Source organism: Dendropsophus ebraccatus, chromosome 4 (genome assembly GCF_027789765.1).
Source record: "Dendropsophus ebraccatus isolate aDenEbr1 chromosome 4, aDenEbr1.pat, whole genome shotgun sequence".
NCBI lineage: Eukaryota > Metazoa > Chordata > Amphibia > Anura > Hylidae > Dendropsophus > Dendropsophus ebraccatus.
Window position 1 is genome coordinate 55529934 of NC_091457.1, and position 17908 is coordinate 55547841.

General features: G+C 40.0%; 1 protein-coding gene across 1 annotated transcript in view; it reads left to right on the forward strand.

The window, feature by feature from the left end:
* MYBPC3 (myosin binding protein C3) overlaps nt 1-17908 on the forward strand; it is an 88834-nt gene that overhangs the window by 15103 nt on the left and 55823 nt on the right. Inside the window, exons 5-7 of the mRNA XM_069965842.1 lie at nt 209-326; nt 1098-1146; nt 9223-9279. Coding sequence (XP_069821943.1) covers nt 209-326; nt 1098-1146; nt 9223-9279 — 224 coding nt within the window. The remainder of the gene's footprint in view (nt 1-208; nt 327-1097; nt 1147-9222; nt 9280-17908) is intronic.

Consider the following 17908-nt stretch of genomic DNA (forward strand, 5'->3'; position numbering starts at 1 on the left):
GCACAGTTTTTTCTTTTGAAACACAGACAGGAAAGAACGTTGCTGGAACATGGCCATAAATTGCTAGAATGTATAGGAGTCATCTGGTTTAGAAATACAATTACAATTTGTACCTGCAATAGCCAAAGAGCCCATTAAATACAATGGGCAGTATGTAATATTTTATTTTCTCTCTGATTAACACAGTTCTTGTTATATGTGCTTACAGATTTACACTTTTGAGATTCATATTATCAAGGCCAAGACCACATATGCTGGAGGATACAGATGTGAAGTATCCAGTAAAGACAAATTTGACAGCTGCAACTTTAATTTAAATGTGAATGGTAAATGTTTTCCTATTTATCAGAAATTGGTTCTCAATTAAACATAACAATAACAAAATCTATGCGGGAGATTTATCAAAGGGTGTAAAATATAGACTGGTGTAAACTGCCCACAGCAACCAATCACAGCTCAGCTTGCAGCTCTGGTAAAATGAAAGCTAAACTGTGATTGGTTGCTGTGGGCAGTTTACACCAGTCTATATTTTACACCCTTTGATAAATCTTGGCCTATACGTTTAATTGGAGGAAACTCAAATGTTACAGCCAAGAATACTGTAACAGATTTTCAGGGTTATTTTAGAGTTATTTTAAAGGGGTACTCAGGTGAATATTTTTTTTTAATACATTGCTGTAATAAAGTTATATTATTTTTAATATAACTTAATATACAGTGTATATATATATATATATATATATATATATATATATATATATTTAATTTAAAACACATTTTGCATTGATTGGCAGCATTAAGGGTGACACAGGCCTCTCTGCTGCCACCAATGTTTGTGCTGGGAACTGCACTCCAAGCCTTGGTACCGCTCCTCACTCTGAGCCCTTGCTGCCACAAACAAAGCATGCTTGATACAGATTATATAATAAATGGGGAATGAGCGCTGATTATTATTACTGCTGTCTGTGCTAGAGTCACTGGAAAATTAGAGAAAAAATCCAAAAATTTCTAAAGAATTTTTTTACATAAAAACCTACTTTAAACAATAGATCATTCTCTGATGACACATCCCTTTAATTTTTTTCCCCTCCATTTAGAGGTCAGCAATGCTGGAGATATAGATATTCGCTCAGCATTTAAACGCACGTAAGTATATTATGTATGGCATCTTTTTATTGCATCTTAGATGTTTGACAATTTATAAAAGTCTTTCTGCAAATGAATGTGTGATACATTACCAGCAATAATTATTTCTTATTTACACATATTTGCTGGTTAAAGTATAATACTACTGGTAAAATTGTGCATTCATTGTCCACCTAAATGTGAGTGTTGTTCTGTCCACATGCGGCATCCACAAAGTGAGACTTTACCCTTTAGTACTAGGAAAAGTTAAGTAGTTAATTGGTAATATAATGTTAAAGAACTATAAATCACAAATATTCTAAGGATAGTCCATCAATGTTACGCATAGTAAACGCCTTTAAGCAAGGATTATTTTTTTTTTTTTTTTTTTTTTTAGAACTGAGCTCATGTAGGTGCTAAATAGAAATAAAACATATACTACCTTCCTAGCTACCATTCTTCTCATGGGCTCCGAGTCAGCACATGCAATTGTCTGCTCAGCCAAACAGTGGCTGCAGTCTTGCCTCATCCACTGATTGGCTGAGCAGGAAATTACATATAATGACCACAATCATAGTAACGCTAATCACCAGGACCAGAAGCTCCTTGAGAATTAAATAGGGAAGGTAAGTATATGTTTATTTCCTATTTAGCATCTGCCTAAGAACAGTTGTAAAAAAAGAAGAAAAATGATCCCTGAAAAAAATTATATTCTCCTTTAAGTTGTTATTCTTGAAATGTTGGAGCCAAATTTAATTAAGAAATTTCTAATTATATGTAAATTAGCTATATACCGACTATACCGACATGCTATATGTGCAACCTGTGCATATGAACAGGGGTCATTAAAGTGGCCACTGCAATGCTAATGAACGAATGGGAGATCTTCTGGGGTTTGACAAAGAAGGTGTACTCTGGCTAAGCCCTCTGTGATTTGGAGAAAGGGTCCTTTCACACAGACTGATATGGGGCCGTGAAAGAATGGGCCTTCAGAGGGCACAATTAATAACTTTGCTGGGCCGGACAAATGATCACTGTATTGTTTGTGTGTTCATTTAACTATATTGCTATCGGGTGCACATCCACTGTTTACAGAGAGAGATGTGCGGCTGATAATGATGTATTTAAGTGCGGCACAAAAGATGCGATCAGGTGAGGATGCGTGTTGCTCCTCGGCTGATTGCTGACACCTTCGCCCCCATTAAATCAACATATCGTAATATTGGACTTGATTGAAATATTGAACTTTTGTTGATTGCAATTTTCAACTAGTGAATGCGTGTCTAAATCTTGTCTAAAACACCCAGGAGCATAGTAGGACCAGCAAGAAGGAGGCTATCCTGTGCCAGGTAGCTAAGCTTTGCTCCAGCAATTTTCATAAAATATCCCAATGACTGGTTTCCTAAGTGGAAAGGAATAAATCTGATCTTATAGTAAAAGAGATAGCAGGCTGATTGATCTTAAAAGCAGAGATGGTCAGAGCAATCCTACCATGCAGGCTCTTCATGTTAAAAAAAAAAAAAAAAAAAAGCTTTGGTGGTTGGAACTTTTGACATCTGTGCATTCCTATGGCTACATTCGGGGCTATACACAGTTTTAATTCTAAAAACACATCCTTTAAATCTTGATCATATTCTTCAAGTAGCCCACCCCTTTAGAAGACCTTTTATTAATGCAATGTTGTGTGGTTGTCTCAAAGAGGTCCCATTTAATGTAGAATGATTTATGTATCATTTGACGATCAACCTGAACATCTACTGGATAAAAATCAGTCTTCTTGGTTTATGTCTCTCTTGATGTGTGTGTAATCAGTTAACAGCCATGTAATGCCTATAGATACCTTGTTACATGGGCCTTGCCATTATAGATATGGACCTAGATGTTGGCCTTAAAAGAGTTGGCCACTTTATAGTAAAATTGCTCAGTGTACAGTATTAGTAAGTGTACTCACTGCACTCACTGAAAACAGCTCCCTCTGTACGTACAATCAGACTCCGCTCCTCCAGGCTGTGCTGCTCTGCTAGTGGTTAGTCTGCCCATAAGATGGCCGACATGGAGGAGCATGAGACCATGCCCTGCCCCCTGTGTCCTCTATAGGCATATACAGGCTCAGTGGTGGACACTGGGGGTGGGGCATGGTCACATGCTACTCCATGTCAGCCATCTTATGGACAGAATCACCACAGAGCAGGACAGCCTGGAGGAGGGGAGTCTGATTTTAGCTCTATGAGATACTCAGGGAGCTGCTGTTAATAAGTGCAGTGAGTACACTTATTAAGGCTGGGTTCACACTACGTATATTTCAGTCAGTATTGTGGTCCTCATATTGCAACCAAAACCAGGAGTGGATTAAGACACAGAAAGGCTCTGTTCACACAATGTTGAAATTAAGTGGATGGCCGCCATTTAGGGTACAAACCCACTTGACGTATTTGCTGCGTGAATCAGTCTTAAAAATAAGCAGGCAAAACGCAGGTTGGCTTTATACAATTGTTCTGTGTTAAAATACGCAATTGCGTATTTTTGAAGCGTGAAGCTACATGCGTTTTTCGCACAGGTTGTTAACAACTGATGCTTTGCTAACAACAAGCTTCACGCTTCAAAAATACGCAATTGCGTATTTTAACGCAGAACAATTGTATAAAGCCAACCTGCGTTTTGCCTGCTTATTTTTAAGACTGATTCACGCAGCAAATACGTCAAATGGGTTTGTACCCTTAATGGCAAATATTTGCTCTTATTTTAAAACAACAGCTGTTATATTGAAATAATGGCCGTTATTTACTGTTATATGGCGGCCATCCACTCAATTTCACCATTGTGTGAACAGAGCCTTTCTGTGTTTTTAATCCACTCCTGGTTTTGGTTGCAGTATGAGGACCACAATACTAACTGAAATATACGTAGTGTGAACCCAGCCTAATACTGTATACAATTTTACTATAAAGTGGCCAACCCCTTTAAGCTAAAAAGATCATATTTTCAGATATATTTGTAAGCATTCACATGGGACATCTGACCAAATAACTATACATCTTAGTGCCCTATTACACACACAGATTTATTTGACAGATCATTGAAGCCAAAGCCAGGAAGAGATTATAAACAAAGAACAGGTTATAAAGGAAAGACTGAGATTTTTACCTCTTTTCAAATCCATTCCTGGATTTAACTTCAAGAATCTGTCAGATAAATCTGTGTGTGTAATAGGGCCCTTAAATTGGACATACACCCTCAATAACTGTCATTTATCCCATAGCAAATATTGTAGACCTCCCTCATACACACTCCTACATCATCTATTGGAGGAGAGCTGGTAGGCTCCTATACCCATAGGATAGTTGGCTGCTCCTGCCAAAACGGGTAGGTCTGCAGACTTTTCTCTAAAGTGTATGGAGGACCATGGGTCTATGAGTTAAAAATGTCTGCTTTTGTAATTAGCTTTTTTTTTTTTATTACTTTACATCCTTCAGAAAAGAAAACCTAGCTTCCCCTTACCTTACCTAGCTTCCCCCCTTACTAGTGCAATGATGGTGTTATATTTAGCAAAAGCGCTACTGTCATTTAACAAAACATTTGACATGTCAAAAGATTTGATGATCTGGGACTGAGTGTTCAGACCTTCACCAGTCACTACAACAAACCCCAAAAAAACACTTGGCCGAGTGCTTCTCTCCCTGTCTTGCTGTTCTCCCCATGACACAGAGAGTAACACTTAGCCATGTGCTTCTCCCCATCAGTGGGGGTCTAAACAGCCAGATTTTGAACATTTGATATGTATCTATGACATGTTAAAAGTTTGATTAAATGACAGTTACCCTTTAAGTCCTACGAGACCAATGTTTACCAGATGAGCATGATGAATGGCTTAGAGATGCCAAACCTGAAAGAAAAGAGGCAAGTAGTTGTTAATATGGTAACAGTGGTTACAGATTACTTTAGGAGAAAAGGGACTATAATGGTTGCAGGCCATAAACTATTGATTATGGTACAGAGCTGCCCATTTGTAGCCCAACTGAAATGAACACCAGTACATTGCCTCTTAGGAGAAAAAAACACAGTGTGTCCCATATCTACTCTGACATTGGCTTGATAATCAGAGAACATGTTTGCCCCCATCCCTATAGGCGCTGAGCTCAGTGGGCCTTAACAGATGGCCAAATCTGTCTTGTGTTCTTGCCAGTCCTGCAGTCATTGAAAGGAAATTGAGATATGGAGCTACCTGCAAAGATCAGTACAATATAAGATCAGATTTGTAACCTTTTAGAAAGATCATTGGGATAATTGCTGAGCAAATGAACATTAGAATTCTGTGTGTTGTCAAGGAAGATCTGATTCTGTCCTTTGACTATCAATATATCCGTACTGACGAGAAACATTCTCCATTTCCATCCAGCACTACCACACTGTTATAGCAGTCTACCACTTACCCTCACTCTCTCTTGCATGCTATGCCCATTGAAATGTATAGAATTAACTGATCTCTGGCTCTAGGCAGCTTGTATTACACCTGTCATCACAAGATTTATGTTTCCCCGTAACACACAGAAGACTTCAGCTTGTAACGTCTATATATTGCCGCAGGCTATGACTGTCTATTGCCATACAAGCACATTTTGCGAATATTTCTGTCACTTTTTTAAACTTGTCATTATTGTCATACATATTTAATTGATGGTATTTATATGCAATTTGGTAACTTTTCCTTTGCAGTTTACAGGACTGGTCACACCCAGATCATGTGATGGAGGTTGGTTTGGTGGAATTAACAATTTTCCAAACCATATTATATCAATATTTTCCAAACTTTTTATCATTAGGGAACCTGAGGAATTTTTTTTTATTATTATTTTTATTTTGGACAAGTTGTGCCAATTCATTATTAAAAATAAATTAAATTATAAAATAAGCAACCTGTCACAAACATATGGCAACATATACTGTGGTGTGCTCTTGGTGGACCCACTGAGTTCAATGGACTGTAGTCTAATAATGACTACATTAGGTCTATTTAAAGACTGTGTTTGCCAGCAGGACTTGAAAGCACAGCAGATCCCTAGAGTCCCACACAGAAACAATATACTGTACATCCCTCATCTGTGTAACAATTGTGTTTTGCAGCCAGCTTGGAGCCTGAAACTTTTATACCATGATGCAGTTGCTGCCATTGGTGACTGCAGCACTTGGGCTTCTGCATTTGTCGCCTCCACAGGTGCTTAGGGTCAGCCCTGACATTGCTGTTCTGAGTTGGTGTACAGGACATCTCAGAAGAAGCCCTGAGACATGAACATATTGGCCAACCTAGAGGCTGTGGCCATACATAGATACCTGGGATGTAGATTTAGGTCTCATTTATCATACTTTAATGGTATAGGTTTCAGCTAGTAACATTTTAAAGGTTTTTAGACTGAATCACTAAAGATAATGGTCATATACTTAGAATAAAAAGAATAAAAACAGGATAGGATAACAGAACAAATCTTCAAATTCTGTGACCTAGAGCTTGTAAGTGTTTGAAACATGTCAAGAGATTCCTATGGGTGGATTGCACATCGGAGTGTTGTCTGGATTTTAAATAAATTTCCAATACAGTTTTTCAATTTATCTAACTACTGGATCAATTCCTTTTTGATTGGGAGATATTGTGAACATTAGGCCAAATTTGGATCCGTGCAACCGGACCAACACATAGGTCAACTGGCAAGGACTTTCTATAGATACTTACATTGTGTATTCGAGGCAGAAGGAATTAGGATTAGTCATGAGCAAAGCAGCCAAGTGTCAAGGTCCATCCTAACCCAAACACTTGGTAATTGACTCCAACGGCCTTAAACCAATCAGCACACAATAGATCTCTTGTGCTTCTCCCCCACCATACCAGTGGTGTCTCTCTGCCTCTCAGTCATCCCTGCAGAGTGCGCTGAAAAGCAAAGAGGCGTGACTAGTCATGGACAGGGCTCCATTGCCGCCCCTCTCCCGACCCTGAATGCCCATATAAACATAAGGCTGCAGACACCGCTGGTATGGTAGGGGAACTGCTATAGAGATATATTGTGTTTTATTGTGTATCTCTTGCCGCTGAGAGCTATGTCACAATCATTCTGATTGTTTCCCTTTAAGAAGTTGGATGCAGCCCTAGGGCTGCCAGGAAAACATGGATACAGCCGGCTGTATCCGTGTTTTCCATGATCTCCAAGGGCTGCATCCAACTTCAGGCAGCAGAAGTCAAATGCTGCCTGAATGTGTCCTTAACCTCTTAAGGACGCATGACGTACCAGTACGTCATGCGCGCGCAAGAGGTGTTCAGAGCGGGGCCGCGCGGCGACCACGCTCTGAACCGTCGCGGTCCTGGGTGCCGCGTGTAGCCCGGGACCACGGGTATTAGCGGGCACGGTCCGATCGCCGTGCCCGCTAATACAGTAATCAGATGCAGCTGTCAAAGATGATAGCTGCATCCAATTACCAGACGCAGCACTTCCCTGGTGTCTAGCGTTGTCCCGGAGGAGCGATCTCCGTGACTGGTGCCGACCGGGGTCTCCGCCAAAATGGCGCTGATCGCGGCTCGGCACTCGGATGCTTTCGGCTGCAGCAGCTGAAAGCATCCGAGTGCCGATCTCATTGATCTTTGCTGTATAACTATACAGCAAAGATCTCAATGAGAGATCTGTATACTTATACTAGAAGTTCCCCAGGGGGAATAACCCTAACCCCAGGGGGAATAACCCTAACCCCAGGGGGGCTTCTAGTATAAGTGTAAAAAAAAAAAAAAAAAAATGTTATTATTAGTAAAAAGCCCCCTCCCCTAATAAAAGTCAGAATCACCCCCCTTTTCCCATGTTTTTAATAAAAGTAAATAAATAAATAAATAAACATGTTTGGTATCGCCGCGTGCGTAATAGCCCGAACTATTAATTTATCACATTACTGATCTCGCACGGTAAATGAAGTCAGTGCAAATAAATCCCAAAGTGCAAAATTGCGCATTTTTGGTCGTATCAAATCCAGAAAAAAATTAATAAAAAGCGATTAAAAAGTCGTATATGCGCAATCAAGGTACCGATAGAAAGAACACATCATGGCGCAAAAAATGACACCTCAAACAGCCCCATAGACCAAGGTATAAAAGCGCTATAAGCCTGGGAATGGAGCAATTTTAAGGAACATATATTTGTTAACAATGGTTTGAATTTTTTACAGGCCATCAGATAAAAGAAAAGTTATACATATATATATATATATATATATATATATATATATATATATATATATATATTGTTTTATGATGACAGAGACTAGAGTTCATGGTATTGCACAGGCAGACTTCTGTCTTATGCCAGTGCTGATCATGTAGATTACCACTTACTGGGTTTACACTGTGGTCAGTTTAATGGATCCACTGTTAAATATTTAATTTTAACATACAGAAAAACATGGCTGACCATGTTTTTGTGTACGCTATAATAAAAAAAGGATCTGGTTTGATATGATTTCTTTTTTTAATGTAAGTCAATGGAAAATGGCTCCCGACAGATGACATACTACTGGACCTGTTTTTACCATTTTTGTATCTGGTTTTTTTCCCATAAAACAAATATATTAAATGGACAACAAAAATGCAGTATGAACCTAGCTTTAAAGGGGTTATCCAGTGCTACAAAAATATGGCCACTTTTTTTTCAGAAACAACACGACTCTTGTCTCCATTTCAGGGGCAGTTTGCAATTAAGCTCCATTCACTTCAATGGAACTGAGCAGCAAAACCCCGTCCAAGCTGGAGACAAGAGTGGGGCTGTCTGTGGAAGAAAGTGGCCATATTTTTGTAGCTTTGGATAATCCCTTTAACAAGCTTATTACCTGGTTCCACATTTGCGCAGGCAGGTCTGCATAGATGATTGCTGGATTGTCTTTGCGGCTTTTTCCTAACATCATTTGCCAAACCAATGTGATCGGCCCAAAAAATTGCGCTTGCAAATTAATCAGCTGTTCGCTAGGTTTATTATGCAGGGCAGTATTGTCCTGTGTCATAGGGCCATTAGAGCCTACATTTATAACGCCAGTATAGCAAAATACTCATACTTGGTCCTTGTTTTTTTCCAGTGGAGATGGGGCTGAGGAAGCTGGAGAACTGGACTTTAGTGCTCTTCTCAAGAAAAGGTGAGTGTGTTAAGTAGTGATATACCCCACTGTGCCCAGTAATCTGCCATCTCTCTAACCACAATAGTGTCTAGAAATCACTGGTATGCTACATTACATACCACATTTCTGTATTGTTACACTGATGTTGTAGAACTCATGTTCAGATGCGTTATATCCCCTCTCACAAGGCTTGTACCACACTCAGGATGGACCTAACTATAGAAGTTAGAAGACTGTTCATTCTAAAACTGCTATAAAGTGGGGACCTTGGCTATCAGTTGTTTAGGTCCAGATTCATAATTCTTATGAGTTACAGTTGTTTTACTAAAACACTAAGTCGGGAATTTTAGGGGGACAATAAGGGAAACATTTCAATTGATGCTTTAATATTTTGAACAGCTCAAACCCAGAGTCCCCAGTTCATCCTTATGAGCATAGACTGACATTCTCTGAGGAATTACTATCCACTGGTGATCATTTACATGTGCTTGGCATACATATTGGATATATTTCTCCAAAAGGATAATATATTTAAAGGTTTGATACTGACAGCCAGAATTAACATTTTATCTCCGCTTTATTGCTTCTTATGTAACATGATACTGATATCCAGACTCCCACAGTCCATCAATGAGATACTTCTGTTCCATGTGAGAGCTAGTAAGGATATAAAATATAAACACCCCATATTAACATGGCAGATTTTACCATTCATTTTGTATACAGTGTATTTTCTACATAGTATATGACAATATGTATATTGTTTAGATTTTGATTCTTTATAGATGTATTGTGATTCATCCATTCTGTGTCATGTAGATTTACAGCTTTGTAGATCTTTAGCTTTATATGTTTCCATTGGCTCTGACTACATGGATACCCTTTGCGCAGCTTTCTCTTGTTGCTTGCTATATCCCCTGTTCCTGCTATTTGCAATGTCTGTGGCAAATCTACCTTGCTCCCTGCGTCCTACGTTTTGCTTTCTGGGGAGGGCTGGCAAGAAGCACAGGGGTTAACTGTCCTTCAAGCTTTCTATTGTTGTAGACTATTATCTACAGGAAATTGACAGAGAGTTGACTAGCCATAAGGAAGGTACACCATAGGCTGCTTCAATTGCCAGCAGTCTGCTGTTTGCAATGCTAGTACATTGCTTGCAGCATCCAGGAACTGCTTGCTATGATCCAGATTTTCTGCTCTGTTGTAGTGCTTGATCTCCTTACCTCTAGCTATGTCATGTCTGACTACATCTCATTTCTTCTACTAAACCATTGTTATCTGCTTTATTCCCTTTCTTTTCCCGTTCCCTTAAATTGCTTGCAGTAGCTCTTTCCTCCATGCTTTACTACTGCAGGATGCAAACATTTCTCTTGCGATTGTCCTAGAATTGCTTGCTATGTGCCTTATTGTATTGCTATAGTTTCTTGGCTCTCACTTTTTGTTTTTTGTTTTGTCATTGCTGGCTACACTCCTTCTGTCTTGCTTTTTTGTCTTACTTTGAATATTTTTGGTCATGTGTTGCGTATCTTGTTGCATACCTTGCTGCTGCATCCCTATCCTGTAGCATAGCTTGCAGCATCCCTTTCGTCCTGTTCTCTAGCATAGCTTGCAGCATCCCTTTTGTCCTGTTCTCTAGCATAGCTTGCAGCATCCCTTTTGTCCTGTTCTCTAGCATAGCTTGCAGCATCCCTTTCGTCCTGTTCTCTAGCATAGCTTGCAGCATCCCTTTCGTCCTGTTCTCTAGCATAGCTTGCAGCATCCCTTTCGTCCTGTTCTCTAGCATAGCTTGCAGCATCCCTTTCGTCCTGTTCTCTAGCATAGCTTGCAGCATCCCTTTCGTCCTGTTCTCTAGCATAGCTTGCAGCATCCCTTTTGTCCTGTTCTCTAGCATAGCTTGCAGCATCCCTTTTGTCCTGTTCTCTAGCATAGCTTGCAGCATCCCTTTTGTCCTGTTCTCTAGCATAGCTTGCAGCATCCCTTTCGTCCTGTTCTCTAGCATAGCTTGCAGTATCCCTTTCGTCCTGTTCTCTAGCATAGCTTGCAGCATCCCTTTCGTCCTGTTCTCTAGCATAGCTTGCAGCATCCCTTTCGTCCTGTTCTCTAGCATAGCTTGCAGCATCCCTTTTGTCCTGTTCTCTAGCATAGCTTGCAGCATCCCTTTCGTCCTGTGCTCCAGTGTTATTTGCACCATTCTGCCTACCCTGATCTTTAGCATTGTTTGGTGTATTCTGCCTAACTTGAGTGCTAACATTGCTTGCAGCATCCCTTTTGTCCTGTGCTCTAGCATTGTGTAGCATCCTTTTTGTTCTGTGTGCTTACCGTATCCCTTTTGTTTGCTTTGTTTCTGTGTCATGCTGTTGCACATGCCCTCTTGCATTTTCCAATGTTATCCTATGCTCTCTCACAATGCTTGATGTCCCTTTCTATGTGCTCTTAGCCAAGCTTGTTTAATTCCATTGATTTATACAGTTCCCATTGTTTGCTTTGTTCTTTTTAATACCAAAGCTTGTTGCACTATATACTGTACTTGTTATCTATTTCTTATGACATGTCGCATAAACTACCATTTACTTTTCCTTTTTATTCTATAACTTTTTCTTATTTTTCTCTGACATTGATCCTGCATACAGAGAGTAAGTTCTTCACGATATGCCCGTCATATGCATGAACGAATTAGCTTTACTGATGCTTCTGGCCAAGCCTAATATGCCATTGACTTGGACTGATCCATAGGCCAGCAATACGCATTAAGTAACGCTTAGCTAATGCTGCACTCACCAAATATTCTCTGACATTGCTGATCAGATCTAACTAGTGAGTCATTGTTACCGATTCTGCTATTCATTGCAACGCCCCCAACTCACTAACACCTTGAGTGTTCCCCGAGCTCCAGAAAGTGCAAAATCTAGAGGAGAGTACAAAATGCAGCTGTCTTTTTCTCCGAGGGAATGGCACCTTTCTGTGGAAGTGACAGCTGGTCTCCAATGAGTAATGGGATAGCATGCCTCATAGTCTGAAGAAAGGGCTGTGCTACTATATTAAGCCCACACTGCCTGTTTGCCAGATGTATCACTCATCACTTCATGGCTTTTGTGAAAAAAGGAACATAAAAGCTTCTGAAGACTCCTTAACGCAAGTTATTCTGGATAGAAGTGTTTTGGTTACTATAAATATGTGTGAAGAAATGAATGAACACAGTGAAATGATGGACCTATACATATCATGATATTGGTCATTAATGTGGTCATTGGCATAAAAACTTGGCCATGACTAGATATTTGTTCCAATATCAACTTTTGCAAGTAGCTTATTGAATAGATTTATACATTTGGGTAGTTACCTGAATCCTATATAACTCTTACGGCCATAGATAAAGTTATTCCTATCTTTGTGTACTGAAAAAAAGGATAAATAATAACTGAAAGAACATATAATACTAAACCTGGCACATAAGTGCAAATTTTATTTACAATTATTTTAGTTAGCCCTTCAAGGGATAATATTGCCTTCCACAGTGCTGGCAGCCATTTGCAGGTACCATGAGATTAGAGATGCTTGCCAAATCTTTATTGGGAAATGCAGGAAAATGGATCTGTGGAGCCTCAGTTGCGAGTCTCAAAACATTGCAACAGCCAGATATCCCTCCTGGGAAGGAAATCCGCTGCTAAGGGGTACCTCCAACTGAGGAGATCACCAAACCACCCTGATACGTAGCCCCTTAAGTCCTACAAAAATAGAAAAATACCAGGGTGGCCCCTATTGTGTCAAAGTCTAACTCAGTTGCGAGAATTGCGACACAACAGGGGAAATTCCAAAGCCAGGCATCCATCCACAGACAGGGTATTCAGGGTTTCTTTATTGGGTCAGATAACTCATTCTGCATATCCTGGTGTTAGTCAGCAAGTCTGTATCAGAAAAATACCTAAATACTGCTGAAACTAGGAATCAAGGCGAAAACAAAAAAAGAGCAAGCCCCTTGTCTACCAATCTTAGACCATGCTTACTCAGATTAGACACCCTAAATCCAGGTTTAGTTGGCACCAACACCAGCCTATGATGTGTACAGTGTGTCTTGCCAAATTGCCAGTCCTGGTAACAATTAAAATGTATATGTGGTGGTGGCTCCTCTGCTCTCAGGCATACTACAGTCAGAGGAACCTTCTTGTTCTTAAAGTGGCATTCATAACTCCTAAAGAAACAAGCTGATTGAAGAAAATTCTCCCCTGAATAAATGGACTACAACGTGCCTGCATGGCATTCTCTGTGGGGCTTCCAAACATTCCTGAATGCTAAACATACTGTGCTCCACTCAGTTTTTCTCTAGTCACATGATCGATGGTGGTCCCAACAGTTAGACCCCGACTGATCAGGTTGTTCCTATGTCCTATGAATAGGGAATATCTTTAGGAGTTGAATCACCCTTTAAGGATACAGAGTTCTTGGCAAATTTCTGTTGGACACTTTGTAGAAGTAATGGGGCATATAAGTGAGTACAACTGTGCTGACTAGTTCAGCTTTTATAGGACATTATGCTATAATTGAAATGGAAACTGTCCCAATTATAACATCCCTTAAAATTAAACTAGCATCCTATTAAAGTTTGAGGCTATGTTCACTCAACATCTTTTTTAGGCAAAGAAACAGCTGTTATTTTATAATGATGGCTGTAAACAATGATCGTGATCATAATCTACGACTGTCATTATAAAATAACGGCTGTTTTTTAAATTTTTCTCTAAATTATTTTGTGTGCACATAGCCATAAACTGTATTTTCTATATTTTACACACAAAATGAGGCTCCATTGACAGTTGGTTGGTGATTTTTAATAAACTATGATAACACCTGCAAATTTAGAATGATTGCACCATATTGCTTTAGATGTGGCCCAATGTAAAGGCCAGTTTTTGTAGCTATAATGCTGTAACAGCAATTCACAGAGCAAATGTGTTTAACTAGTGACCCTCACAGTGAGAAGGCAATGGGTCCAAATTCAGCTTAAAGAGGATGTACCACGGATCCCGTGCACGGCGCCGTTCTATCCAGCGGTACCCGCCGGTGCTGAAGCAATGGAGGTCGGCACCGGACGATACCGCTGGATCGAACGGCACCATGCACGGGAATCGGGCGGCGGTCCGAAAAACGGACCGCGGCACGGGCTTCCCCGTGCCGGCGCCGATTGATCCGTGGGTTCAGGTTAAAGAGGATGTACCGGGTGGTACATCCTCTTTAAGGAAATTATATAGAAAGGACAAAAGGTGTAAAATATAGACTCGTGTAAACTGCCCTCAGCAACCAATCACAGCTCAGCTTGCAGCTCTGGTAAAATGAAAGCTGAGCTATGATTGGTTGCTGTGGACAGTTTACACCAGTCTATATTTTACACCCTTTGATAAATCTGGGCCAAAGTGCTTTAAGATGAGACCATGACTAATGTTTGGCCTACAATTGTAGGTCCTTAAAGGGAACATGCTGTTCAATCTAATGGTATCTTGTTTTAGAGCCGAAGGATCTGAGCAAATTGATATATACTTACTCTAGACTTCAGTGTTCCTAATCAGTAATCCATAGCCTTCCCTGTATAAATGTTCACACATAGATAGCTGCCAATGATTGATTAGGACCACTCACTGGACCCTACAGACCACCACTGATCAAATTTTAATGTTCTTTCCTAAGATGCCATTAATATTAATGGACTGCCAATACATCCTTTCATGGTGGTCACTAAGGGTCCTTATTTTAGGAGGCCTTTTTACAACAGGTCCACACTGTATCTACTAGAAATGGAGAAACCTCCATTCCTGGTATATTAACCCCTTACATGTTCCAGTCAGATCGTGACCACAACATGTTAAGTGTCTGCAGTGCAGCACTAACCTATTGGTTTACGAATGATGTGGTCTCCAAAGTGGATGGGTCTCCATGGCAGCTTATTGCATGAGTACCTGGTCGTGTCTTCAGCACCGTCAGGGACATTGCATATCGTTGACAAGCTGAATATAGGCTGTAATACAATGCACTACATGACTAGTGCATTGTATTATAGTAGTGATCTGTGGAAAAATAGAAAGGTATGTCAATGGAAAAATGGAAAGGTTAAACCAATTAGGAGATGACCATAGAAAAGAGATTACATGGGTATTAAGACCCAAAATGTGTAAAGACAACATGCTAGCATTTCCAGTCGCAGAACACCCATTTGTACACATCATAGACACTAACCTGGACATAACAGATAATCATTCTTCTCAATGGCTAGTTATCCATCCATAAGTTAGAAGCTTCCTTCCTTCATCCAACCATCTTATATTGAGCTGTTAATATAGAAAAGCTTACATAGCTATATACTATAGAGATTGATTTAAACAAAGGTCATTTAGCACATTTTTTTTCTGTGATTGTCTCATGCCTTAAAGATGACACAGTAGTGCTCCACGAATGCTGTCAAAGAAAAAGCTTTATAATGCTAACACTTCACTTGCCTGTTTTGTGGTTTCTCTTTCTCTTGTTCCAGGTTTTGCACTCTTGGCACTTTGTTTTGGTTGGCACATTCTCTTTTTGCATGTAATGGACAATTTCTTTGTACTGCATGTCCAAGAAGTTATGTCTGCCTTTCTGTCTCTTTGCCGGTCTTGGCAAGTTATCGTGGTTATGGTGATTGCCTTGCACTGATGTGTCTTGCTCTCTCTTGCCCCGGTGATGCGGGTACTGTCTTCGATGCATGCTTTTCTGAATGCCTCTTTGCAAGTCCAGCAGTTTCCTGCGATCTGTAAATCGGTAAGACCCAAAGCACACAAAGGTCTTCCCACAAAGTTGAGGGGTGTATGACTAGATAACTAGAGTTTAACAACAATGACCATTATTGTCTCCCGAAGTCATGTTACTATGTCACTAACAGCTAAATACAAATTGTTGGGATTGAAGGGATTGTCCTTCTTGGTCCACTGAAGATAACCTGTTTTTTCACTCCTCATAAGCCATCAATCTGCTGGGGAACACGCCAACAAGCATTTATTTTCTCTGTAGTGCCACTACCGGAGAAATTGATTAGTACATGTTGCCATTTGACATGAATGGACTGACCACATAATATATGCATAGGCTATGCCCTACAGGGAATGAGGCACTCTTTGTAGGATAAACGTATCCTCCTAATGGGAGATTTCCCTCATTTAACATTTAAACATGATAAGTAGCATAATGTCATCATGTCATGCCACTAGAATGAAGCCAGAAAATATCAAGTGTACTTGTCGCCTCTTTCTCTACTCTATGTGAGTGACATGGCCAATAGACTCATGTTATGCAGTTCTCACTGTACTGCATACACCCAGTACTAGTTGGTACCTAGTGATACAGGGTTCCTCATCCCCTAACATACAGAATGCAATTAATCATGGCACCCAAAAAGCGATAAAAAAAAGATAAGTTGACATACTCCAACTGGACATAAAGTATGGTGTCAAAGATCATTGAGAATACAAGCAGTGGCTACAGATGGCGACTTTTTGGTTGAACCTCGACCTTTATCAAGCCTGTGTAGCTCTGTATAGGAACCAATTGTCAGTGGACATGTAAATTATAACTAATACACAGTCAATGAGGAGTATCTCAAAGAGAAAGGGTAGAGGTAAGGGAGGTAGCAAATGGGAATATAAGGGACAACATTATACAAACATATATACATATGTACATTCGGTTAATGCAGCCATCTCAGTCACATGACATGGAGTTGGGAGAGAATGCACAAGTGCAGGCATCTCCCAACTCGTCCTCCCAATCTGTTGGGGTCGGAACACTAAGACCCTGACTCATAAAAACTTCTGATATGTCTCTGTATCAACATGTAAGTTCAACATCGCCCATGTAAGTTCATGTTTTAATCCCTCCGATGCTGTTGACCAGTGTTCAGTCTCCTCTTTATAAAGGATTTACTGCCCTTAACAACGTAAAGTGCTGATGGGCTAATATCCCCTATAAACACATGTTCCAGTGTGATTTACGGTGTCATATATACATCAGTACCGGCTCACAGCTTTTCTGAACACCAGCCAAAGCACGATGGTTTACACAACCTATTTCTATTTGCAGCTTCTTTATTGCTAGTAAATAGCAGCTTTACTTCATTGTAAAAAAGGATCTTTGAAGTAACTGGAGAGCCGTAGAGAGACTTTTTTTCCTTGCAGAGTTGCTTGTTGCACCTTCCTGGCGCCCAGCTCAAAGTGTACACCCCCCCCCCCCCTCCCCCATCCGACCCTCAAAAAGCCACAGATTACATTATGAGTAAAGAAGGATACAAACACGTCATGCCAGATGAAATAGCCTGGCGGGATTAATCTCTATTTTATGTTATTTTTTTCTCTTACATGAATTCCTTGAGATTACATGCCCATATATTATTCTCTTTATTCTAGCTCACAGTCACCTTACATTACCCAAGGATGTCATGTAATTGCTAAACTTGGACATCAAAATCCCATTAAAATTATTTAAAATTTTAGTGATCAGTCCGAATCCTACAATTCCATTTTAGGATAGATTGTGTAATGTCTATCTTATTGCAGGAGTCACAATTACCAAACTACGATTACATAGAAATGTATGCCATGCAATGTCTAACACAAGTGGCCCGAGTATCGAAAGGATA